Source organism: Thalia democratica, chromosome 6 (assembly GCF_965202585.1).
Source record: "Thalia democratica chromosome 6, ktThaDemo2.hap1.1, whole genome shotgun sequence".
Classification (NCBI taxonomy): domain Eukaryota; kingdom Metazoa; phylum Chordata; class Thaliacea; order Salpida; family Salpidae; genus Thalia; species Thalia democratica.
The window spans coordinates 19323709-19349268 of record NC_139170.1 but is presented as its reverse complement, the minus strand read 5'-3'; the positions used below and the strand labels follow the sequence as shown (position 1 = coordinate 19349268).

Sequence of the window (25560 nt, the reverse complement as noted above, 5' to 3'; positions counted from 1 at the left end):
TGTTTTATTAATTTTTTTATCTTACTAGGCCTTTTCTTTTAACTTTTTAAAAAACTTTCATACACCACATAACTTTAAATCAAATATTTTCGCAGGTTGAGGACGTAGGTGTTCACACTGTGTTTAGGGGTAGCACCCTTGCAAGCAAAATAACCACTTTTTGTTTCAAAGTTTACGGGGCCAGCTACCTGCACAATTTGCTCGAACCTCTGGTCGCTTGGTCTCTCACCCCCGAAATATCAGGTCTCAACTTTGAGGTCAGTTTAGTTACTAATCATGTTTACTTTACTTAAACCATAAAAAAGCTTTTGTTGTTAGACTTTTTTTGTAATTGTTTAGTGAATACTTACAATCTTTTATCAGTGATTATATGTACATGTTTTATCCGATTTTTTTTGGTTGTTTTGATATATTTTTAAATTAATTAAACGTTTCCTAATAAAACATCAATCGTAAAAGATGTTAAAAACTGTTAAAAAAATCGTCAATTGTTTAAGTTTAAAATTAACATGTTTTAACTTTTTTTTAAGCAATTTTACATTTTTATACCCTAAACGAATTCTTCCTTATGTGTGTTAAATGTTTAATGCTATTTAAGAGTTTTATTATAGTTATACTTTAAAGAAAGCAGTCGTATATTATTGTGTGTAGTCGAATCGTTTTTCTTTTTTGAATAATTAAATGTGTTTCGAGTGGCTTGCAATGAACTAATTCAAAGCGGAAACAAGTGCTTGATTGCTTCAATGCCATTCCAGTTCGCCATTAAATTTTCCAGCTGCGCGCCGCTTTCTCCCCACCTCTCCTATGCAAATAACTTCCTACTTGCCGCCTGCACACGATATCTGACTTGCTGGGGAGAAAGGGAAGCGAAAAGCTTTGTCTCGCGCGCGCACGTAATTGTGTTTGTTTGGAGTTTGTTCGGGATCGCAAAAAGTCGAAGCATGGCGCCCAGTTAATCCGCTTTTTCATGTTTCTAAAGCAACTTCAGCCGGCTGAAACTCCAGTTTTATTTTTTTGAAGTTTTTTTTTGTCTTTTGTTCACCTATTGAACAATAATCAAGCTTTTAGATTGTTTGTATTAATGAAAAAATTTTGAAAACAAAGCATAAAAAACTGTAAAAACAGTATTTTTAAATAATTTAAAGTGTTTTATATTAAGAGCAGTTGAGTTGCTACGGTTGAATTTAGTTTATTTCATTTCCAAAGTTTTTTTTTCTAGTTTACTTAATTTAAAAAATAATCAAAAATACTGAAGTTGTCATAATTGTAGGTGGACGAGCGAAGAACGAGCAGTGAAGGTGCAAATTTGCAGGAATGCCGAAACAACCTGCAGCGTCTTGCTGACAGATTTTTCACCTGTATAATGAGATCCACTGACAAGTTAATTGAAGTTTTTAACGGAATTTATTTCAATAGTTTTGTCTAAAACTTTGCTTTTTTCGCTGAAAATTTGCTGTTGTACATCAAGCATAGTTTTTTGTTGTGTCTAGTTTGGAAAAACGACTTACTGTAGTAGTTTTTTTAATTTTATTAAAAGTTTAAGTAGTGCTTGTAATAATAAAACTAGTTTTATACTTTGTTAAGTTGCTTATGAAATTTATTTAAGTACTACTTAGAACTAATTGATTTTGAACTAAAACCTTAATACTAACAAAGTACGTTTCATAAAAACAGTATAACTAAAATAAAAACTGTTTGATATTTTAAAAGATTTTTAAAACATTGGTCGTATTCCAGTTTTAACTTATAACATTATTTGTATATTTATTTAATAATGTAAAATGTTTTTAGTAACAACGCAGTTATATTCTTTAGTCCTTAAACAATTAAAATTAAAAAAAAAACAGAAATCTGTTTTAATACACATAGAAAAACTTTTTTTTTTAAACTTGCAATGATCTCACATTTTCATTAACACTCGAAAACTAAAACCTAAAATGTCATCAGATTTCCTCCGCAGCTGAAGAGCGTGTGTCACTGCTTGTACCAGGTTGTTTCACAGAGATTTCCGGACAAGGGCACCGGAGCGCTAGCGAGCACCATCTTCCTTCGCTTCCTCAACCCCGCCATTGTCAACCCCTTTGAAAATGGGCTGTGCGATAAAAAGCTTCCACCCGGCTTGCTGCGTGGATACAAGGGAATGTGCAAAGTAATTTTACGTTTGTATGAGCAGATCTATACGAAATTAATCAGTTCAAACAATATTGGATAATAAATAAATAATGTCTGATATCCGGATCCGGCCGGATCTTGATTTAAAAAAAAGAATAATCCTAATAGAGATCCGGCCGATTCGGATCTAGTTAGTATAAAAGAGCATACAGAAAAGTATTTTTTCAAAAACAAAATCTGTGTAAATTATAAAGAGTCATTTTCGTCAGTTAAAATTAAACACCTACCGTGATTGGCTCATATTGTACACGTGAAATGAAATTATGAAATAAACATTTCAGAAATGCAACTCTTCACCTAAGTTGTAAAATTAAAAACTTTACTATCAAATTGTCAACCTTATGGCTAGCTGTTCTACTGATTATTAGATTAAAGTTTTTTTTTTCAATTTTTAAAAAACTTATTCTGACTCAGGCTACTTTATACTCACTCAAGCTAGTTTTTTTTTTTGACTTAAACAGTGGCAACCCTGCTAGTTTGAAAATTTTTGGGAATTTTTGAAAACCTTAGGCTGCCTCAGGCTAGTTTAGTTTTTTATAAAAACTCAGGCTAGTTTTAAGATTATTTGAAAAACTCAGGCTAGTTTTCTTTTAGATTTTGAATGAGTTTGAGCTGATCTTAATTTTGATCATGATGATGATTTTGAATGAATAATTTGTGATTTTCTACTTATTATTAGATTAAAGTTTTTTTTTTCAGTTTTTAAAAACTTATTCTGACTCAGGCTAGTTTATTCTCACTTTACAAGGTTCCCATATCCCTAGATATCCCTAGATTTTTGCAAATTTCCAAAAAAAAAACCCTAAATTTCCCTAAATAAAATATAGTATATTTATATTCTAGATCCGGTCCGGATCCGGCCGGATATTGCCATTTTTGTCTGATATCCGGATCCGGCCGGATCTTGATATGAAAAAAGATCCGGTTCCAGCCGGATCCTAATTTGAAATAACTATCCGGGTCCGGCCGGATCCTAATTTGAAAAAAAAAGTCCGGATCCGGTACATCACTAATTAAAATGTACTTATTGGTAATTTTATGGTTTTTTAAGTCTTTAAATTTGAAAACTTTTCTTTTTACTCGTTGAAATGTAGTTTTTTTATTTATGTCTTACGTATAAATTTGTAAAAGTTATTTGATTAAGAAGGCGCTTCTTAGTATTTATTTCTTCATTTAATATAAATTATTTTTATAAATATATAGTCAAAGTATATCTAAAATTATTTAATTCGTACCTTGTTCAGTGTGTAGTTGTTTCAATTGAAAATTAAGTTTATTTAAATTTGTTTGTTTTCAATACAGGACCAGTAAATTTTTTAGAAAAATATTGTTTCCTGTTAACGATAAAAAAAACTAAAGTAATCTACTAAGTGCATTTAATTTGAAAAAGAAGTTGTTAGTTATGAAAAAATCAAAATATTAAAAAAATATTTTTTAGTTAACATATAAAGTTTTTTTATCATATACTTTTTTGAATCCTGTACTTTAATCGCTGCATGAACAACTTTACAAATATTGAAAAAACGTATTCGCTGTTTTTATTCATGTAAATCATAATATTGGAAATCCTTTAAAAAACTTTTTGTTGTACTAAAACTTGGTTTAATTGTGTTACAAAAATAAAACTGTACATAAAGCTTTTTTTGTAATTCAGTAAACTTACTATGGTATTTAGTATAAGCTTTTATGATATACTACTTAAACATTGAAAAAAAGAAAAACATATATTTAAGACATACTTCTCCTTGTTAAACAAAATATAAACCTTAGTTGCCAATTATCTTAAAGTGCTTTTCTCCTATTTATTTTAATTTATTTTTTTAAACAAAAACAGATTTTGCAAACAATTGCAAACCACATGATCTTCACCAAAGAAGAGCATATGAAGTATTTTAATGAATTTGTTAGTAAAAGATTCGACGCTTGCCAACAGTCAGTTTTTATTTTTGCTTTAATATTTTTTAAGAATAAGGTGATTTCATGACGATTAGAATACTTTTTTCCCTGTTACAGTTATTTTGATGTATTTTGTTTTAATAAAACTAAATTTATTTGCATGCAGTTTTAAAAATATAGATAAATTTTATAGTTTTTATGTAAATATATTTATTGTACTTCTTTTTTCTTGATGTCATGTACCTTTTTATACAGTTTTATCTTGAATTCAATGTTTTTGTAACAGTTTTAAAGTTTAAATTCGACCAACATAGCACACAAGTCAACTGAACGCGAGATGTTATCTAAAGAAATTGTTTAAAAACTTGTTATCTACATATTTTTAAGTATATCACATATTTAAGTATTTGGCGTAATTATTTGAATTATGCAAGGTTTTTCGTGCAAATTTCAACATCCGAGTCAGCTTCAAATGAGACAACTTCTCACAAACCAGTGTATGTAGATGACAGTAACATAACTGCACTGCATAGGCTTCTGTGGAATGAGCAGAGCAACATTGGAAACTTTCTTGCTAAAAATAGGTATACCAGTATATGTTGTGTTCATTAAAAAGCTTTTTTAAGTATTAGATTAAATAAATTTTTTAAATTTTTTTCAAATAAAAGTTATATATATTTATATATCACTTTAGTCAATCTTAAAATAAACTATCACTCCTTGATGAAATACTAAGCATTTAATAAATAAAACTTAAATTAATTTCGTTTAAGCTTAGATAAAAAAAGGTAAAGTTTTATCTATACTTCAAACGGTTTACAGAAAAGAAACTCTGTTTTGAAAAAGTTCAAAAAGGTTTTTAAATTATTACTCTAAAGCGCTTATGTTGTAATACTTGATAATTAACTTAGAAACTGTAATTTTTGTTTCATAGGAGTGCTAAGTTAGTAGGAAAAAAGCCGTACGAGAAAATGGTATCGTTGCTAGCGTATCTAGGTCCACCTGAATACACAAGGTAAGTATAAGTTAAGCACTTAGCTTTTTCTATATGAAATATTTTTATAAAATGCAATTATAAAGATTACTTTAGAATAAAATTCTACACAGACTATATGTTAGTTATTTGCCCTATACTAGGGTTGGGCAAATTTTCTAACCAGCAAGCCAGGTTTACCATAAAAATATTTCGCAAACCGGACTTAATAAAATAAAGATCTAGCTAGCAGCATAATTTTGAAAAACTGTGCTAAAATATTTAAAATATTTGTAAAAAAAAGCTAATGAAATAATTATTTGTTAAGCTCTGCTGTGTTTTAAAGAATGATTAAAGATCACATTTGTATTGAAAAAGCTCCACTTTAATTGTTTATAAAAGTTTTTTTTTATGAAAATACATAGCGAGCTAGAGATCTCTTCTTAGAATTCCGGATCTGTTCCGCAGGCCATTCGTACATTCTTCATGCCTATCCTAGAATAAAAGTGTTTGTGTATTTTCAGATTTTGTTTGTTTTTTAATTAAGTAAATTAAGTATATTTTTATTAAACGTATTTTTATCAAAATAGTTTTTAAGCTGTTAAAAAAGAGTATTTCATGGAAATCATTTAAATATGAAAAGTGTGTTGGATATTCTTTTGATTTTCTTAATGTATTTTTATCTTATACCTATTATCTAAGCGTGTTTGTTAGATTTATTTTGTTATGACTAATTCCTGTTTTATCTTTAAAGTTTTAGTTTTGTTAACTATCTGAGTTGAATTCGATTTTAATAAAACTTGCAGTAATCCGTAAAACAAAGGTCAGATCTAGCCCATTTAGCAAAAATTTCAGATTTGCCAAGTATTTTTGAGCTAAAAAACAACTTAGATTAAGCTCTTTTATAATAACATTTTACGAATGTGCTTGCTCTAAATCTGATTTTGATTAAACAGTGGTGCTCGTTTAATGATTAATTGTCATTATTTAGTTTTAAAGATTTTTTTTCAGTTTTTGTATGATTTATAAAATTTACAGCAAACCGTTAAAAGCTATTAAGTAACAAGTATTGCTAGTAAAAGATTTTTTATAGTAAATTTTACCTGTTACATATAAAAAGATACTGACCCCTGCTTTAGAATAAGCAAGTTAGAATGAATAAATTAGAATATTTATACTTTTTACTGCTAATGTTGAAGAATTTTTTTTTAGGTTTAATCAGTTTATAAACATCAATTTAACTAAATTATTTATTACGTAAGACCAAAATGTATGAAATCGAGGTTTATTTTTTAGGCCTGTGTTAACAAATCGTTTTAATGAATCCAACTCAATAAAGTACATGTTTGAAGATATAATGGAAAAGAGAAAAGTAAAAGACTCAGAAGAATTTAAAACTGTTAGAAAGCTGAACATTTTTTATCAGGTATTAATTTACTATATAACTAAAACTAGTAGGCTTAAACTAAAAATTACTAAAAACAACAAGTGATTCTTTCACTTGTTAATGGTAAATTTACAACTGTGCAAGAGTAGAAAATAAAAATCTTCAACTAACAATGCCTTCGTCGTATTCTAAATGGTAACATAAGATTAGCAACGAAAAAGTTCTAAGAGTCTCACCACAACGTTTACATTACGTTTTGGACATTAGACAATTTTGGCTGCAAACAGGCCATTATTAGTTTAATCTGTGTAAACTACTGTATAAATTGTATATTAAACTGTGTGAATTGTAAGCACCTTCACTTTTTGTTAGTATTTATTTTGAATAATTTCAGGTAGAAATCAATAAATAAAATATTACAGAAGCTCTTAATTACTAAGTAGGGCAAGAATTTTCTTAAACAACTTTATAAAGTTTTAGTATACTAACTTATTTATCTTTATAAACGATGTCATTGATGTAAATATTTTAGATTTTAATCAACTTATTTTTTAGTACGGAAGAAGTAAGAAAGCTTATCCTGTTTTCTACTTTATAGCCAGAAGATTCAATAATGAGATAATAAATGAAGAGGTTCTCACTTATTATATTATCACATCGCTCAAGCCATATATTAACAGAAAATTTGATTTGGTTTTAGATCTAACTCACGCTTATTCTAACAACTGGTTAGTTTTAAACTACATAGTCTTTTAAATAATTAGTTTTAATTTTGATTCAACTGATATATTGAAAGTAGACAATAGACATTTCGACTTGTTTCTTTTCTTAATTTTGAGTCAGTTTTTTAGTTATTATATACTGTAATAAAAATATTTTTGTTATAAAAATAAAATGTTTAAGATTCCCGTTATATAAGCTTTGCTGACTTTAAATATAAAAAATTACGTTTAACTTTTTAAATTTTGATTTAATTTTTTTTCTGATTTAAAAAACAAGGCTATTTTGAATATTTCTTAAAAATTCTTATTATATTAAAAAAGTGGTCCTTAATGATAAATATTTATTACCGTCTCATTGATCTCAAAAGTCAAAAAATAAACGTATACACTTAAAATAAATATTGACCATTTAGTTTCGAGTACTTTTTACATTTGAGAAATGACTAAGAATGCTTTTATTTGCAGTTTCAATAGGAACTATTTTTCTTTTTTTTTATCGTAACTGTTTGTTTTTTCATTGAACAATGAATAAATTATTTATTTTAGAATAAATACAACTATTATTCTTCATACTTAATTCTAGAAGCTTTAAACATTTTAATAGTTGTTTTTTTTTATTACTTGTAAACACGTATATTAAGTTCAACGCTTGTAATAAACTTTCAGCTTCAGCAAACAATTTTTTTCAAAGTGGAGTCAGTTTATGCCTGAGGAGTTGTATTCAAATTTAGGTACTCTTCATATTTATAATGTGACAAGCTGGTTTCAAAGTGTTATAGAAAATAACATCAGCTGTCTAGAATCACTTAGAGGAAAATGCACGTTAGTTTTTTTAATTTTTTTTTTTCTTATTTTTTATTTTTCGTGTTTAGTTTATTTTGGGTCTTGTTGTTAAAGACAATAATTTTTTCCAAATGAATAGAATTTTGTGAAAATGATCAGACGTTCTGATTTCAAATACAATAAACTGTAGGAATACTTAGTTTTGTCTAAGCGATTGTTTAACAATGTAATTTTATATTGTAGTAGTCAACATACACATTTTTGTTTAAACATTTAAGGAATTGTAAAATTTTCTAAGTAAAGTGCTCCTTTTATTTTAAAAGTAAGCTGTTTTTCTACAGTATCAACTTTATCGAAACTCTAGAAGTTTTGAGTAAGTTTGTGTCGCTAGAACACCAAAAAGTACCCGCTTCAACTAGATCTATAGAAAAAGATTGTATAGTTTATTCAAATATTCACCAGTTAGTTTATTAGCTAAAAAATTTATCAGTTCTAAAATAATTATAATTTACAAACAATTTTGTTTGTAACTTTGATAACTTAAGAACTAAATTTATAGTTGACTAAATCATTTCTTTGATTTTTTAAGGGAAATTTTTCAACAAAAAGTTTATGATACATGTTTTGAATGATTAAACAATTTTAGTTTAGTATAACTTTAGCTAAAGTTAAACCAATTAAATAAAATTAAGGAACAATGATTGCAGCCGTACTATTGTGAAAATTAATCCAAAATCTATGCAGTTTTCACAACTTGAGAAGAAAAAGGTTTAAGTTTAAACACATTTACTTGTTATGCTAGTTTTCTGTTAAATTTAAAATTATTTTTATCTCAGTTTCTTTTCTTCGAAGCAAAAGTTAACGACGTTTTTTATCCATGTGATATCAAAGAAATCAAGTTATATGAAGAAGCAAATACTTATGCCGTTAAGTTTCATCAATACCCTGATAAGTGGTACCCATTACCTCACATTGAAGCTTACAAGGTTTTATTTTTAATTAAAGAATTCAATAAAAATAAAACATTAATATTACCAAGTTAAAAACCTCTTCTTGACTTAATAGAGTGCATTGCTAGACTATGAACTAAAGGTTTTGTCTATATAGATTTACATTGTAAAGTTGTTTAAAACAGAAAGTAGAAGAATTAAAACAACACTTTGAAGTTTCCCTTCCTAGTAAAGATAACCCAAACCATTACAATATTAGTGCAAAAGACGTGCCTGGAGCTTTGCTTAATATTGCACTGCTAAATTTAGGTTGTATGTTTTATGATTTAGGGTGTTATTTTTTTTTGTAGTCAACAATAGATTTGAAAAAGTGAAGTTTGCTTTATTAAAACTTATATCAAATAAATGTTCGTATGTTTGGCTTTTATTTAATTTATAACTTGTTTCATGTAAAAGCCTTTCTTGCTTAAAAACAAAGAATGTAGAATAAATTTTGACTTCCGCTTATATTTTATATGGCAGACCCTCAGTTCTAACCCGCGCACAATTATTACCCGATCAAATCCGAGACCCGCTTACCCACCAAGGATTAGGGTAACAGTGATAAAAAAATAAATAGATTAAAACAAAAAAAAAGATACAAGAATAAATAACAAAAAAAAATTGGATGGGAAATGTGCGTGGGTGGGAATTGTGAGTATACCATTTTTTATAGTAGTTTATAAAAAAAAGTTTTTCTTTAAATAATTTTTATTGTTAGTGTTTTATTAATCATATAATAATTAGAATAAAATGGTCTTCAAGTTCTATACAACAATACAAAAATCATAAATAAGCAAAATAAACACAAAATATAACGTTAAAAATGATTTGGTAAGTCGTATAAGCTTTCAGTACAAAAACAAATATAATTCATTCAGGATGCTCGAGTCCCTTGGTTCGATCGCGAGCTTACAATCTACTGTGTGCCTTGTCATCTTCGTTTCAACTGCAAATAGATCAGCAACTGTGCGAGAGTGAAGGGCTTTGCATCCCATCAAACAACGTTCTCTTCATAGTGGGAATCAGCTCGACACTTGCGAAACGGGAGGCCCATCTCACACTTGAGTTCCTTGTTGAGTGCATTGCCGGTGAGTTTTTAACTACCTCGTTGCTGTTAGGATCTTAAACTTATTTGTTCAACCTTTGTTGTTTAGTCAGTACTAATTACTATTATTCATCTTCAATTACTTAAGCTACCAAAAATATTTTCAATAAGTTTATTAAGTTCCAACGACATACTGTCTAAACAGGTTTCAGAAGCTGCGTAGACAAACAGAAAAGTTTGTGTTTCGAGTACATGGAACCTTGGTTGTTTAATCTGCCCTATTTTCTTAACTCTTCTCCTCTTGAACAAGAAAAGGTTTCCGTGCTCTTTAACTAATAAAGCTTAAGCTAAACAACAAGTAAAAACAAATAGGTATTTAGTTAAGTATTTGTTTAAAATAATTTGACCCGAAATTATAAAATCAAATATATTTACAAGCTTATTTTCTTTGTTTCTTAGTTTAGCTACCATATGTTTACTAAGTTAAAAAAAAATCAATAATTTAATCAACATATAGACTACTGAGTTTAAATAAAACGTTTATTTTTTAAGTCATTTGAAATTTTCTCTGCTAAATAAAACTGTTCATCTAAAACAGGGTTTCCCAATGTAAGCTTTTTAAGTTCGTGGTTCGATAAGCTGCTAGGGGACAAAAGCTAGGCCGTGACTAGTAAAGGGCCATAAGGGGGCGATTTTAAATTTTTTGGTGGTCATTAAAAATTGCATAAACTTTATTTTGCTTCACCAAGTTGTAGTTTTAATTGTAAGTTGTAGTTTTAAAGACGAAGTAGAAATTTATTCACCTCACTTGAAAGAGCTTAAGGCTGATTTACATCGAAGATTTCAAAATACATATCAGCTAAATGTTCCAAATAGGATAATAAGTTATATGAAGCTAATCTTGATGAAGTAAAAGTTGAGTTACAAGAAAAAAAATTAATATTGGTTGCTTATCTTGAGCTTTTTGTAAGGAGAATAAAGTATCTGGATATTTGTAAACAAAGAAGTATTTTGTTCATTGCATTTCCTTCTAGCTATGGAGTTATAAAGCTTTTAGTTCAGTTATTATATCTAAAAAATATTATCTAACTTACACATATCCAAAGGACGAGACTTATTCTTAACGAATTACAACCGATCATAAAACTTATATCCAGCAGTCATTAAGCTCATACTTCACATCAAACTCAGAAACAGACCACATTTTATGTATGTTTTTTTTTCTAAAAGAATAAGTTGATTTTAGTTTTTTATTCTTTTTTAAATTTATAAAGTAGTATAGTCTGATAATAAAACTACTCAATTGAAAAAAAGATATTATTTATATATAAAATACAACGAAAAAATATATAAGTCCTTTTTGTTTTTAACTTGCCCAAAAGTGTTTTGGCCTGGTTTACGAATACTAGAAAAGTTTTACATCATAGTTCTTTTAGTCTTTGATTTTTAAAGGTACTTTACTTTACAGAAGTTTTTGTCTTAATAAATTTAGTGTTAATTAAAAATATTGATTAAAGTTGATTTAAGTATTTTTCTTTGCTATTATAGTACACTATTTGTTAACTAGTTTAAATGGCAGAAATCTTTTTTTAGTTATAGAATAGAAACTACTTAAGATTTTTTTTTTTTTTTCACTTGTTCTAATTACTTATATAGTTTGTTTATTTGAAAATTAAGTAAGCAATGTTACATATTTTGAATTTGCAAATAGATAAAGTTTGTTTTTACAGTTTTAGTTCAGCTTTTATTCAGTATGGTTGCCACACACTCAGACCAACTTAAACGATTTGAAATTTTTAAAATGACTCAAGCTAGTTTGATCTTAGAAGTTTTATTTTAGAATAGTCTAATTTGTTACAAGTATATGTCTTATTTTTAAATTTTTAGTTTGATTTTTTTTTACGAACTTTAACCGTAAGTCTTTTTTTCTAAGAACAATAAGACCAGTTTCTTATGACTCATGCTGATTTTTTTTGCTTTAAAGAGTGGCAACCGTGTCTTACTTCTTTTTTATTATATTGCTTTACTTGATATTTAAATGAGTAAATTTACAGACAGAAAACAAAATTAACAGTTTTCAAGTAACCCAGCTATCAACATCAATTCAGTCTACAGCAAAGTTGATATACTAACAGCAGTTTGCTTGTCCAAATAGAACATTAGACAATTTTTTACTCTTTTTTTATTCGTTCAATAAACTAATCATTTATTTGCATTTTTTTTTGTTACAACCATAAAAGTATTATTGAAGTTATACTGATTTAAATTTATTTTTCTAAATGACATAGTGCGATTGGAATTACCCAGTTAGCTGTAACTGATAGATACAAAGTGCCGATGAAATTAGTTCTGATCTGTTCTATTTAAGTTTTTTTTAACATAGAGTATTTTCATAGATTAAATATAGTTTAATAAATATAAGTGAACTATATACGTTGATAAGCAAACATTTATTTAATAACACAGTATGGAATTGTAAAAAGTATTAAACAGCGTCTGGTATGAAAATGCTTAAATTGTCTTAAGTATCTTCTAAAATATAGCCTTTTCCGTGGGAGTTAATTGTAATCTGTGAACTAATTAACAGTTAAATACAAAAAAAAAAAGCGTTCAGTGTATTTTTGTAAATTCTCTTGCGGGCGACTGCTTTTTAAGTTTTTTTCCTATGCGTCGTTATGAAAAAAAGTTTGGAAAACGCTGATGTAAAAGATTTTTCAACTATGATTTAAAATAATTAAAACTCTTACAGAGCTCATAAATGTTAATTTACATACACATCATTAAAACATAATACTGAATGCTAAATATAAATCTTTTCAGGTAGACCTTTTATAAAAGTACACTTATATACTAGAAGTTGTTTTTCCGCATCCAAATAATAGCATTCTTTAATTATTGTTTAGTTTATATCTTCTTACAAGAAATCTTTAACCAAGTCTAAATTTTTTTAATTGCGACTGTTTTAAAAGTAGTATCTCGTAAATTACATTTTTTCGATCTACAACTAACAATTTTATATTTAAACGCAAGTGTAAACTACTTTTATAGCTTTCCTTCTAATTACGTTTAATATTAAATTGTATTCAACATATATTTTGAAAATGTAAAATTAAGTTTATTTTTGAATCTTCTATTCAAAATTTATGCAGTTTCAACTCTATATCTTCATAAAATATTTTTAGTTTTTGGCATTAGTTTTTTTTTATGCTATTTCTTTCTCTTTAAAAATGTATTTGGAAATAGACTCGTCATTTACCTTGTCTCTAACTCAATTCAGAAATTTTAGAATTATTTTATACAATGAAATATTGTTTCTAAGATGTAAAATATCAGCACTTTTTATATCTAAAAACTTGTTAATTTTGTAGAGGTTTTAAAATATACTTTTTTTTGAATATACTTAGTTAATAACATTATTTTTGTAAATAATTTATATTTTGTTTCATAATTGTTTTGACTTAAAATAAATACAAAATATACTTTGTTAATAACATTATTTTTGTAAATAATTTATATTTTGTTTCATAATTGTTTTGACTTAAAATAAATACAAAATATCTCCTTAAATTTGCTTTCAGATCAACATAATTTTCAGAAGATGACAGATTTTCTGGTTTTAGCTATGTTTGAAACTCGTATTTTTTTCAGGTTAAAACAGTAATCAAAAAACTGATTGAATTGACAGTGGATGAAGGTGATTTTTATCCGAGTGTTCAAACTAAAATATGGGGCAACTTCGGTAAAATGCCAAAGTTAATTGATCTAATTTTACAAACTTTCATAAAATCTAGTATTCAGAACGGATGCATAGCAAAAGAAAAGGTATTTATAAACCAAGAAAAAAAATTTTCACTTCATTTTTGTTTGTTGTATAACTTAAGTCATTTTTATTCGATATTCTCACTAAAACTTTATCAAGAATTTTTGTTGAGGCAAAAACTAACAACAGACACTTTTTATAGGCTGAAGCAATGGCGGATGCAACAGTTGCACTCGCAGCGAGCAATATGAAGCTTGTGTCTTCTCTTATTATCAGTAGACTTTTGCTTATAGTCGACAAGACTTCTCTACGACCGACTCCCACTTTGGACAAACACAAACATTGGGACGAGATTGCCGTGCTTGCAAGGTTTTTTAAACTATAATTGTTGGGTGCACGACTATTCAAATTAAATTCAAAAATAAAAAATTCTTAAAGGATAAAAACTAAAAAAATACATATACTTGAAAAATAAGTGTATATAGGTATAATTTGTACTTACAAGTACTTTTTTGCACAAAATTTTAGATGATTTTTGAGATCTGGCTAAAATAAGTTTTAAAATGTAGTAACTTTTAAATTTTTTTACAATAAATTTGTTTTTTAAATTTTTTTGAACTATCATAATCTTACAAATTAGACCCACATACGCAATTTGTATATTTTTTTAAACATATATTACTTTTTGAGTTGCGGCCCTTTAAACTTTTTTTTAAGAATTTGAAGTGCCATATAACAAAGATGTTTCATTCTAAGTATACATATGACGTTTAATTTAGATAAGCTCTGGTTGTAAAGATACTTAAGTTCTGTTTATTTTTAAAGTAAAATTTTATATTTCAAGTTCACAATAACCAAATAATACTTAAGATGCTTGCTGATGCTTTCTTTTAACAACAATCTTGATGTTGCTTCGCACCTCCCCGATTTGCTCCATCTAGTGTCAATACTTCTTAGTACCGGATCCATCTCACTACGTGCCTCAATTCACGGACTTGTGATCAACATAATTCACTCTTTGCTCACTTGTCGTCAACTTCAATTCGAAAGTTTGTTTTAACATCAACAACCTAAATTTATGTTGCTGTGACATGATAATTTTGTTTCAAAAAAACATTTTTTGACTTAAATTATGAGGTGTTGTAAAAAGTTTGTCATTTCTACAATAAAAACACATTATAATATTATGTAATGATTTTTTTTTATATGAAGCTTATTTTTTATCACTTTTCTTTAAAGCTTTGTTAAATGCTTTTAAAATATTTGTAGAAGAAACACGAAATAGGCTGAAACTAATTCTTGAAAGATTTTGCTTGCCGAGCTTTTACAAGTACTTCGGAATTGCAAATGTTCAGTCTGCAGCTTGCACTGCTTTCCAGCAAGATCGCTTGCACAGAGGTTAACGTTATTTTTTATAAGTATTGTTGATTTGTTAAGATCAAAAATTCACACCACTACTTTTTATTTTTCAATGATTGCCTTAATAGTTTTTAGAAGGGTTGCCATCACCTTACAGTTTGCCAAAACATTGTGTTGAAATTTAGTTATAGTAATTGTTACATCTATACTTACATTTTGCTTTGTTTATTTAGAAACACATCTAATACATTTTTTTAATAGTTAAACATAGGTATAAATTTTAATTACTATTTTAGCATGAACTTAAGAAAATTGTATAGTTACATAAAAATTAAAAAGTGTATTTAAAAAAAAAAAAAAAACTTATGTGCATTTTGAAACTTTTACAAAATTTAACTATTGAGTTCAAAACAAATAAATAAGACACAGTAATCTATCCACAAGGGAGATTGATAATTAATAATTTATTATTTTTGAAAAAAAAATAATTACTAAGTTTAACCGCAGAGCGGATTTTCAAATTGTAGATCTGTAGTAAAATAATAATGGTAAAAATGGCAACTAATTAAAAGTTGGTTTGAATTAAGTTTATTTTTTAAATTAAAATTAAAAAAAATAATAAAATAACAATTATATTGATGATAAACAACCTTTAGTTTAAAAACTATTAAATTATAGTCCATAAACAAATAAAATTGAACCATGGTATACAGTGGGGTATTGATATCTAATTGATTTTAAAAAAATTGAACATTTGAAAATCCGCTCTGCGGTGAAACTTAATAATTGTTTTTTCTCAAAAATAATAAATTATTAATTATCAATCTCCCTTGTGGATAGATTACTGTGTCTTATTTATTTGTTTTGAACTCAATAGTTAAATTTTGTTTTTTGCATACTTTAGAATAAGTAAAGAAAAAAGGTTAGCTAAGTAGAAATTTGCAACTGCTATTCTTTTTAAATTTAGTTACATAAATATTAGGGTGCTTATTAATAAGTCAATCTTTGAGTTTTCAGCTAGAATTTTTTTAACACTTGGCAAATATCACAAAAACATTCTGTGCATATTTATATGTAATTTGAAGAAGCATTCACCTTGACAGAACTCGATTTTCTGAAAACCACTCCAATGCAAACTGAATGAGACCCAAAAAAGCGACCTTTGAGTATTTAGCTTAAAGTTTTTTACGTGTAGCCAATTATCACAAAAACACATTGTGCGCAATTTAAGACGATTTAAAAAAAGTTTTATGGAGGCAATTTTTGACTTATTTTAATATTTATTAATTTTGTAAGTTTTCTGGAACTTCTAGTTTTTTTATAATATCAAGAAGTGCCACCATAAAACTTTATTTAAATGTTTCTAGTGTTTTTGTTCTATTAACTTTTTTTTTCTATTACTGTTACCCCTAACTCTTATCCTTGGTCGGTAACTTTGTTTTCTTAAATTAAATTTATTTATTTCCCTACTTTTTTACTGTTACCCTTTAACCTTTATCGGTAATTTTTTTGATCATTCTTTCTTATTTTTATTTAATTATTTTTTATTTACTCTTGTGCAAAAATGCCCCTTTGTTCAAAAGTGTCTTCGTACATATTTTACCTGTCGCCCTTTAGTTTAATCTGATATTTGAAAGTTATTTACTTAAATGAAATTTTTGATGTTTAGATAAATTTTATTTAAACTTTTTCAACCTCAAGTAAGTAAAAAAGGAAAATTTAGAATGGTTATAAACAGTATTACTCCATAACAACTTTTACTTTGCTTGAAAAAGTACTTATTTCAGAAATAAACACTTTTTGAACTCAAAGAAATTAGTTTCTTTATTTAATATGCATCTGTTGTATCAGGCGCAAGTTACAAAGAAGTGCAGTCTTTTCAATCATTTCAATCCACAACTTCTCCATCTTCGTTCTTTGTAGTTGAGGAAGACATGGAGGCTGTAAATCTCAGGTATCTCGACCTTGTCGCCCAGTCCTTCCTTGAAATTATGCAGGTACTTATGAATATTTGTTTTCCCCTAATTATGTATATTTTTTTTTAATTTTTATGACTTAATTATGATATGTTGTTTTTTGTTTCGTATTACAACGCAAAGTAGAAATGAATTTTAAAGCTTGTCTTGAAAAACTCCGTATATTAAGTTTAGTTCTTTTTTATTCTTAACCAAGGGTAAGAATGTTCTGATTTTTTTTTTAATAATTTAAAGCTTTGCATGGCTGACTCCCCTTTGTGTCAAATTTGGTTGAGCAAGTGGGTGGAGTTGTGCGAGAAGTTCGCCTATCAGTACAATCCGTCGCTTCAGCCACGAGCGCTGGTAGTCATCGGCTGCATCAGTACAACTGCACAACTGTGCCATATCAAAAAAGTTCTCATAATTATGGGAAGGGTTTGTAGATAGTGTTTTAAGAATATTTTTAACAATTAAAGTTTTAAATGTTACCCTATAATAATTCGAAGTTCGCAAAAACACTTCTTTAAAAAAACTATTTAAAACTAACGTACTTCCTATAAACTTATAATAACTATATTTTATAACATTCTACCAACACAACCTAATAATTTCCAACAATAATTATATATAGTTCATAAAAAGTGTAAACCAAACTCGGTTTAAAAATAAAATAAATTAAAACAGTCGTTGGACGGTAGACCAGATCCTATATTATACGAGGCAACACTGCTGGCAATAACTAGAATGCAGATGGTTTTGAAAGCTGTAAGTTTTAATTTTTAAACTCTACTTGCTCTACTATAATAACTTTTCACAACTTGCAGGATAATGATTTGTTCTGTACGATTTTTTGGTTGGGAATTTGTGCGATGCAATTAAACGACAAGAACATGTATATAGCTGGCTTCTCTTTGTTAGAAGGCAGCTTGATGCGTTTGAATGAAATGAACGCATTTTCAAACGGAGTTAGATTTTTTTATTATCAAAATATGTAAGAAAAAAATATACAACGTTATAAGTTTTGTGAAATTGTTTTAATTTTAAAACCGTTTAAAACAGATAATTATAACTTAACTTAAAACAAATAAACAGTTTTAAATTTCAATTAAATACATTATAAACATTTTGCTTTGTTATACATAAGTTACTAGTTAACACAATTACAGCCAGATTTATGTCACATTGTTTTAATTTAAATTTTGCATCAATCCTTACAACTGCAAAACTTTTATTCATAATACTTTTACCTACAGAAACCGCATGATTTGCTTATGAAAGAACGTTTAAGTGCAGAAAGATTTTTTCAACAGCTTGAACTAGTTCTTGATGTCAGTTTTAAATCACATTTCCATTTTGCTTTCTGCACAAACTTACTAAAAGGTATATTTTCTTTCTTTCTTTGTCTTTTTTATTTATTACTATTTTATAACCTGCAGAATAAAACATTCGGTATTTATTTTAATGAGACTGAACATTCAAACTCAAAATAAAAGCTTAAAAAACAAAAACCTATGTAGAAAATAAATAAAATATGTTTCAGGTTTTAGACTGAATTGCCCATCAATTAACAAGAGGATAGTTAAGTTGTTCGAACTAATGTTGGAAATAGTGGCAAAGGCCAATGAAACTAGCAAGTATGCAGTAAATAACGACAGCATAGCTTACTTGTCAGGTTAATAAGATGTGTTTTAAAGAATTTTAAAAAACAACTACTATATTTAACAACTATGGAGAAGAGCTTCAAGTATTCCGCACCTATCATCGTGTATATATGCATTTTGTTTATTAGAAATACTCTAAACTCAAAAAAATATTGTTTACAGTTTTGCTACCAGTTAACAAGGAAATAGAGGATCATTGTACTCCTCGTAGGAAAAGTCCCCCTTCTTGTTGCTATTCCTCCGCTACGACAACGTCATCGTCACGAGTGTCAAATGGAAATCATAACTGCTCGACAACCCCACCTAACAGGCACAACTACGATAGCTCGGACAAACAATGCAGAAACAAATTGTTAGTTTTATTTTATATGATTAAATAATGTTTTTTATGGTTTTAGATTAAACATATAGTAAAATCAAATTTTTAATTTAGTTTTAAGACTAGATAGACTTAGACCAGATATATCAAATTCAGACAAAAATGTAAAGAAACTATTACGACCAAAAATAAACATTTTCATGTATTAAAAATTTAAGTACTGTTTTATTGGTACGCAGCTTAAATAAATTTAAACATGTGCGTCAAGTACACAAAAAGGCTAGCCTCTTAATAGCTTTAGAGGATTATTTTGAAAGCATTAGATCAGAAGTTTTAGTGTAATTTAATATGTATCTAGATACGATTACTCAATACTATTCATACGTAACTTTAGTTGTAATTTTTCTTATTGCAGGATTTCTGATTGTATACCGGAGAACGTAGCAGCCGCATGTTCTGTGTCAACTAATAAAAAAGGTTTGTTTCTAGTAAAAATAATACTTTATAATTAATACTTTTTTAGTTGATCTATTTTAATACCAACAATGTTTTAGCAGATGTTCAGAAAAAACCTCATCAAAGTAGAAAATCTGTAAGAAGAAATTCAAGAAAAGTGCGTACAGTTATATATTTTTTTAACTATATCGTTTATTTAAACTTAAATTTACCGATTGGCTTTGTCAACAAACTGAAATTAAAATTTGAAAAATGTATGTAAACATAAACAAGTAAGTGAGAAAAATTCATTTAATAAAAAATATATTCTAAGCATAACGACCTTTTTTTTTTAATTGTTTTATTGTTTTTATTTTTACTTTATTAACATACACTTTATCAACAGACTAGTGACACTTCTCAGAATGATTCAGATTGTAGCACTACAAGTAGTTCGTCGAATATGAGAAACAAAAACGGTAAATCCCCGCTTTCAAATCATTCAACTCACGAATGCAGTGTTTTGCTCGATCCCGAAGTTCTTGATCACAAGTCACAAGTATGTTATGCAATAAGTATTCTCCCAATTTAATTTTAAATTGATCAAGTTTAAAATATTTTGTAAACAGTTTTGATAATTTTTACTTATACATAAACTGTTCATGTAAAATTTAATTAATATTAAATTTTAATTTTTTAGCAACAATCTTATTTTACTACTTGTACAGGCGCTATTACTGACTATGATGGCAACTCAGGTGAAATATTCAAGAAATTATTCCGATGTAAAAGTTTTGTACCAGTACCTTGCTGAAGCATCAATTATTTTCCCAAATATTTTTCCCATTGTGTAAGCTTTAAAAATAAATAAAAAATCTAAAAGTCATTGAGAAGTAATTTTTTACTGTTTTATATTGAAATTAAGTTATTTTTACTCTTAATTACCAAGTGAAGAGAACAGTATAAGTATACTTAGTATAACTCTAACTGGTGTATTTTATAAAACATTAGTTTTAGAATAATTATTGAAGCGTCACAGCAAAAAAATGATTATTCAACACTTAACTAAAAATTATTGGTGTCAGCTATGGATTATTGGACCACAAAATCAACAATGTGCTCCAACATTGTGACGACCCAACTGTAAGTTCCCACGTGCAAATAATCGTACAAAACGCCCTCCTCTACTCCAACACTCCCGCTACCGGTTGTATTTCCCCTCAAACCAGCTCATCCGAAGCTCTTCATCACATGACATTTTTACAAAGTAAGAAAGATTTAAAGATACAAGAAGTTGCTTTAAATAGTTACTTTTCGATATGTTTTCCTTTAATGTAAAATTTAAGACATTATATTAGTAACAGCATATGGTTAAAACTTTCAGATTTCAAGTTTTCAGGAATGTGGAAATTTGCCGGGCCTTTTTCAAAGGTTTGTGTTAAGTATACAAAAATATATAAATTTAAAACAGCGTAAAAAAGTGATGTAATTTTAATTTTACTTATATACGTATGGTTTTTTTATTACTAAATAGATAATGAAAATTAAGTATTTGAAAAATACTTGACTTGTTTTTTTAACACTTGTTATTATTTTTCATTTTCAGAGTGGTAGATATTTTTATTTTTAACAAGTATGATAAATTTAAAATACACTTAGTTAGTAAACAAAAATAAGCAAATTTATTTTATAAATGTTAAATTGCTTTATATGTAGTATCTGTTGTTTTTTAGCTAATGAAAACTTAAATAAAATGTCCATAGTACTAGCTACTTTTACTTTTTATTTTGCTAAACTACATTTAAATAAATTATAGAATAACCATTTTTCAAAATTTATTGATTAGGTCTAAAAATTTTTAATCTTTTTTTTTTATTTCTGTGAAACAACTCTTCCTAAATTTTGAGCTTAAATGGTCTGTTTTTATGTACTTTTAATTATTCATCTTTACTTTTTTTCTATTCTACCATACTTGTTTAAATTTTAAGAAGCTAGTTTTAGATGCTGTTTTATATATATTTTTTTTTATTGATAGTTTTCTTTCACGAATACTATTAAAGTATTTAAAGATTAAATCTATTGAAGCGTTATAAAAATTTGTTTTAAACATTACTAACACTTTTTTATTTACTTCAACTTTACAATATTAATAGTTAAGGATTATACTTTTAAAGTATTGTAGTCAAAAATTCAGATTAACTAGCAATATTAAAGCTGTTGTAGTTTTAACATAGCATGTAATAAAAAATGATAACTAAATGTTTTGTTAAGACTAAAACAAAAAAATTTTCAGCTTTAGTCAGAGAGTTAACTTTAACAATACTCACTGTCTCTTTAACAGAACTCGACGTTAGAGTTAGCAAGTTGTGTGACAAATATCATCAACATTTTCACCACGCAATCCGCCCATCTCAAGTACGTTAAAGATGACGTCATTCATCAAGCTGCTAGGGCGACATCTTCCGACGAACAATCATCAAATTCATCCGACAATGGTATTGTTTAGTTATAACCGAAACCCAATAACTAAAAAGTAGTAACACATATGCGCGGCAAACTAAAAAAACAACATTAATCATAGTTATAAAATATTTTTCTATAAAAGTTTTAAGTACGTTACTGTTCTAACGAAGGAAAGGATTTTTATTAACTTATCATTATTTTAGTATAAAGTATATTCAAGCTGAGTAAAAATTTACGAAAAACACAGTGTAAACAAGTTTAGGATAAAGTGTTTATATTAACACTACATTTAATTTTCTTTAAAATGGACAAACTTATGTAACAATAGAATAATTGTTGATGTAAAACTAAGGTTTTTTAAAATTCTTATTTTTAGTTTTGAATAGTTGTAAAACTTTTTAAATTACCAAAGCAAAGCACTTAGTCTAATATAAAACTTTAGATAACTAAGGCTTGTTTGATTTTTTTTCTAGAAACCTCATTTTGTTTTTTTTTTTGAGTTTTGCTTTTTTTTTTTCAATCCACAATATTTTAAAAATTATGTTATCTTGTTGATTAGTCATTTATATTGTTTTGGTATATTAGTTAACTTTATTTGTTATTTTCTAATATACTTTTTGAGTAGCACTTAAACATATTTCTAGCTATAAACTCAAACTAGTTATTCTTCAAAAAAATTTCATCCTCCTTAGAAGTAGCATTTTTATTGATTGTTTTTAAAATTTTAAGGCATTGCTGTAGTTTTAGTATGGTTTATGACATTTACATAATAACTATTTGTAGCTTCAATTTAGTATTTGTACAAAATATACTGTAACTTAAGCTTTAATGGTTTTCTTTTTTGAAAAATTTTTTTTAAGTTGCTTTAGGTTTTATAAATAGAGAAATAAACCATACAAGGTAACTTCTAAGTTTCTTGTTAACGATTAAACAACATATAGCTAAAATGTAAAACTGTACAAGCAACTTGATTCTCATACAAAAATATTAAGCTAGTAATATTCTTTAGAATGTCTACTATTAAATATTATGTTTTACTTAAATCTATTTAAATGTGCTCGCTAAAATTTATTTTAGATCATTCTGAGTTGTCGGACTTCAACGATAATGACCCGTGTCCCCCCGATGATTGCTCCAACACAAAAAGTTTTAGAGAAAAGGGACCAAAATTGACCATAAAGCTGCCTCCTTCAAGTTGAAGTGAACTTAAATGTATAGGCGGGAGAGCCATTTTGCGGAGAAAAGTTTTAGTAGTGAAAGTTTGTGATCGATCTGGTCAGCATTTTTAGTGTAAACACAGTATAGTCAGAACTGTTCACCATGCAGACTCCTGTAATTTTTCAGCCTGTAAGTTAAAAATCAAGCTTATATAATTGAACTGTATTGTTTCAACTCGTGTTTTGTCAACAACATATCTGTCCAGCCTTTTATAATCGTTTTCTTTTGAGTCTTTAACAACAAAGTTTACGCGGTACAATGGTTTTGTCAGCAGCCACATATCATGTTTTAGTTTTTCTTAAACCTAATCTTCTGTTATTTTCCTTTTTAATAAAAAGTGTGTCTGAATAAACTTTTGATATATGTAGAACTATAGCTATTTGATTTACATCTGTTTGTTGAAAATACTAGTTATCATCGAATTAAACTTTTTATGACCAAATCTAATATATTTGTAGGGATTTAGACTGATCGTAATATTTTTTGAAAAAGTATAGCTGATTATGAATAAGACATAACTGTTATCAATAAGGTTAATTTGTGAATTTTGCTCATTAAGTTTTTTTTTTGGTTGTTTGTTAAAATTATAAATTATGTTTTGAGGAAATGCTGTGATAACATCTTAAAGTATTAACAGGCTAATACAACTTAACATAATTTGATTTTATACCTTTAGTTGTACAATAAGAAGCTTACAGTCTTGTTAATAAATTATAAGTTGTAAATGTAATATCAACTTTATTATTTAACTAAAGCCACGAATTAATTTTGCTTCTGTAAAATGATATCCCTAATCAAAAGTACAAAAAGTGTATTATGTGGTTTTACTTTACAGTATAACACATTACTTATGCTAAATATCTGTTTTAATGTTTATTCAAACAGATTTCTTAAGTCAGTGACTAAAAGCCTTAACTAAACAAAAGAAGCTTATATGAAATTTAAATTGTTAATGCTTAACATCAATAGTTATGCCTGATCGAGTGAATGAATATGCATTTTTAATAAGCCATTGGGGTAAAACAAGATTTTCATAGCTTCATTAGGTTTTTTTTTAACGGAACTTCGAAGTTGAAAAAACATCATTAAATATTTTGAAAAACCACTTATGACATTTTAGTTTTATATATTGTTTTTTAATTATATTAAAACTCCATAATAAAAGCGTTTGGCATCTTAATTGTCTAAACTTAAAATTTTTAGGTATATCTAAACTTTAAAGAACTTTTGTACAAATCTTATTTTTTCAATTTAAGGTATTCTAATTATTTTTCTTAAAAAAAATTGGTTTGTTTAAAATTCTGAATTTTATAGAAGGCGTTTAATCAAAAAGCTGCGTCAAAGCTAAGAAAATAATTAAAATTCATTATAACAGTACGTTGTTTTAGTTTTGCATTCAATGTTTAACTCTATTATTAAACTTTTTCCTTAACGTTAAGAAAAGTTTTCTAAGGAATACTTTTTTTACGAATATAACGTTTTAATAAAATGTAACTTTAAATACAGTTTCTATTTGGTAAATATTTTAAATATGAGTTTTTTTTTTTCCTACATAACAACGACTATTCAAAATGCTCATAAGTACAAAAATCTTTTATTATTTCAGCTAGTAATACGTAGAGGCTAGACTTTTTTATTTTCAGACTGCTAGCTAGATGTGAGATATTAACTTAAAGGGCTCAATAAGTAAATGAGGGAGATAGTGAAAGAGAAACATTGCACAGTTAAAGAACTACTAATAACATATAAAGTTTTCCCTTATCTGAAATCTTCAGAATTTTAAAGTATCAAAACATTCTGTCAGTGCAATTTTTAAAAAACAACAGGATGCTCAATGAGTTATATGTGAAATTGTTGAAAACCAACTTCAAAATATTACTAAATTAGAAGTAGGGCAGAAACTTACATTTTAACTTAAATCCACAGGACAGTTAAAGTCAAGACATTTTACCATTAAAAATATTAAACCATAAAACAAACCAATCTATTAGGCCCTTTTTTGTACCCAACATGAAACTAAAGCATAAGTGGTAAAATATTTTATGTTATTAGTAGTTAAAAGTAAACTAAATTATTTCATCAGATATTTTAAAAGCTCCTTTAAGTTTTATAAAACACATTTGGCTTAAGTAATCTTACAGTTTTTAAGAAATATTCGCCGATGCTGACAAAAAATATGTGGGTAACTAAAAAACGAATGGGTAAAATCAACAGTACACGCAGTAAAAAATAATATAAATGTTTACGCGCAATGGATAAAAACTATAAAAAAACTGATTTAGTCATACTATACTTCACGACGATAATAGTTATGAAAATACTAAAATATCTGCAGTTTATGGTACAGAAAACCTTTATTAAATGTTTTACAAAAAATAATGATATAAAAAAATAATAAATCGTACAGACAATACCAACTC

At 27.1% G+C, this 25560-nt stretch overlaps 1 protein-coding gene across 2 annotated transcripts in view; it reads left to right on the top strand.

Moving 5' to 3' along the window:
- LOC145838475 (neurofibromin-like) overlaps positions 1-23588 on the top strand; it is a 41149-nt gene extending 17561 nt beyond the window's left edge. The window contains exons 30-63 of one of the 2 annotated variants that reach the window (XM_082946075.1): positions 96-257; positions 1271-1380; positions 1948-2149; positions 4007-4104; positions 4503-4652; positions 5003-5083; positions 6338-6467; positions 6984-7156; positions 7817-7972; positions 8275-8394; positions 8626-8701; positions 8770-8919; positions 9069-9192; positions 9804-10013; positions 10176-10285; positions 13619-13792; positions 13933-14099; positions 14601-14779; positions 15000-15128; positions 16941-17086; positions 17300-17479; positions 17729-17809; positions 17869-18009; positions 18298-18424; positions 18585-18716; positions 18868-19057; positions 19440-19501; positions 19582-19637; positions 19866-20018; positions 20188-20309; positions 20545-20726; positions 20844-20890; positions 21801-21954; positions 23000-23588. In XM_082946075.1, the coding sequence (XP_082802201.1) occupies positions 96-257; positions 1271-1380; positions 1948-2149; positions 4007-4104; positions 4503-4652; positions 5003-5083; positions 6338-6467; positions 6984-7156; positions 7817-7972; positions 8275-8394; positions 8626-8701; positions 8770-8919; positions 9069-9192; positions 9804-10013; positions 10176-10285; positions 13619-13792; positions 13933-14099; positions 14601-14779; positions 15000-15128; positions 16941-17086; positions 17300-17479; positions 17729-17809; positions 17869-18009; positions 18298-18424; positions 18585-18716; positions 18868-19057; positions 19440-19501; positions 19582-19637; positions 19866-20018; positions 20188-20309; positions 20545-20726; positions 20844-20890; positions 21801-21954; positions 23000-23121 (4596 nt within the window). In that variant the 3' untranslated portion in view covers positions 23122-23588. Of the gene's footprint in view, positions 1-95; positions 258-1270; positions 1381-1947; positions 2150-4006; positions 4105-4502; positions 4653-5002; positions 5084-6337; positions 6468-6983; positions 7157-7816; positions 7973-8274; positions 8395-8625; positions 8702-8769; positions 8920-9068; positions 9193-9803; positions 10014-10175; positions 10286-13618; positions 13793-13932; positions 14100-14600; positions 14780-14999; positions 15129-16940; positions 17087-17299; positions 17480-17728; positions 17810-17868; positions 18010-18297; positions 18425-18584; positions 18717-18867; positions 19058-19439; positions 19502-19578; positions 19638-19865; positions 20019-20187; positions 20310-20544; positions 20727-20843; positions 20891-21800; positions 21955-22999 lie in introns of both variants that reach the window. The other variant, XM_082946074.1, reaches the window with a different exon arrangement.
- Positions 23589-25560: the final 1972 nt, after the last annotated feature.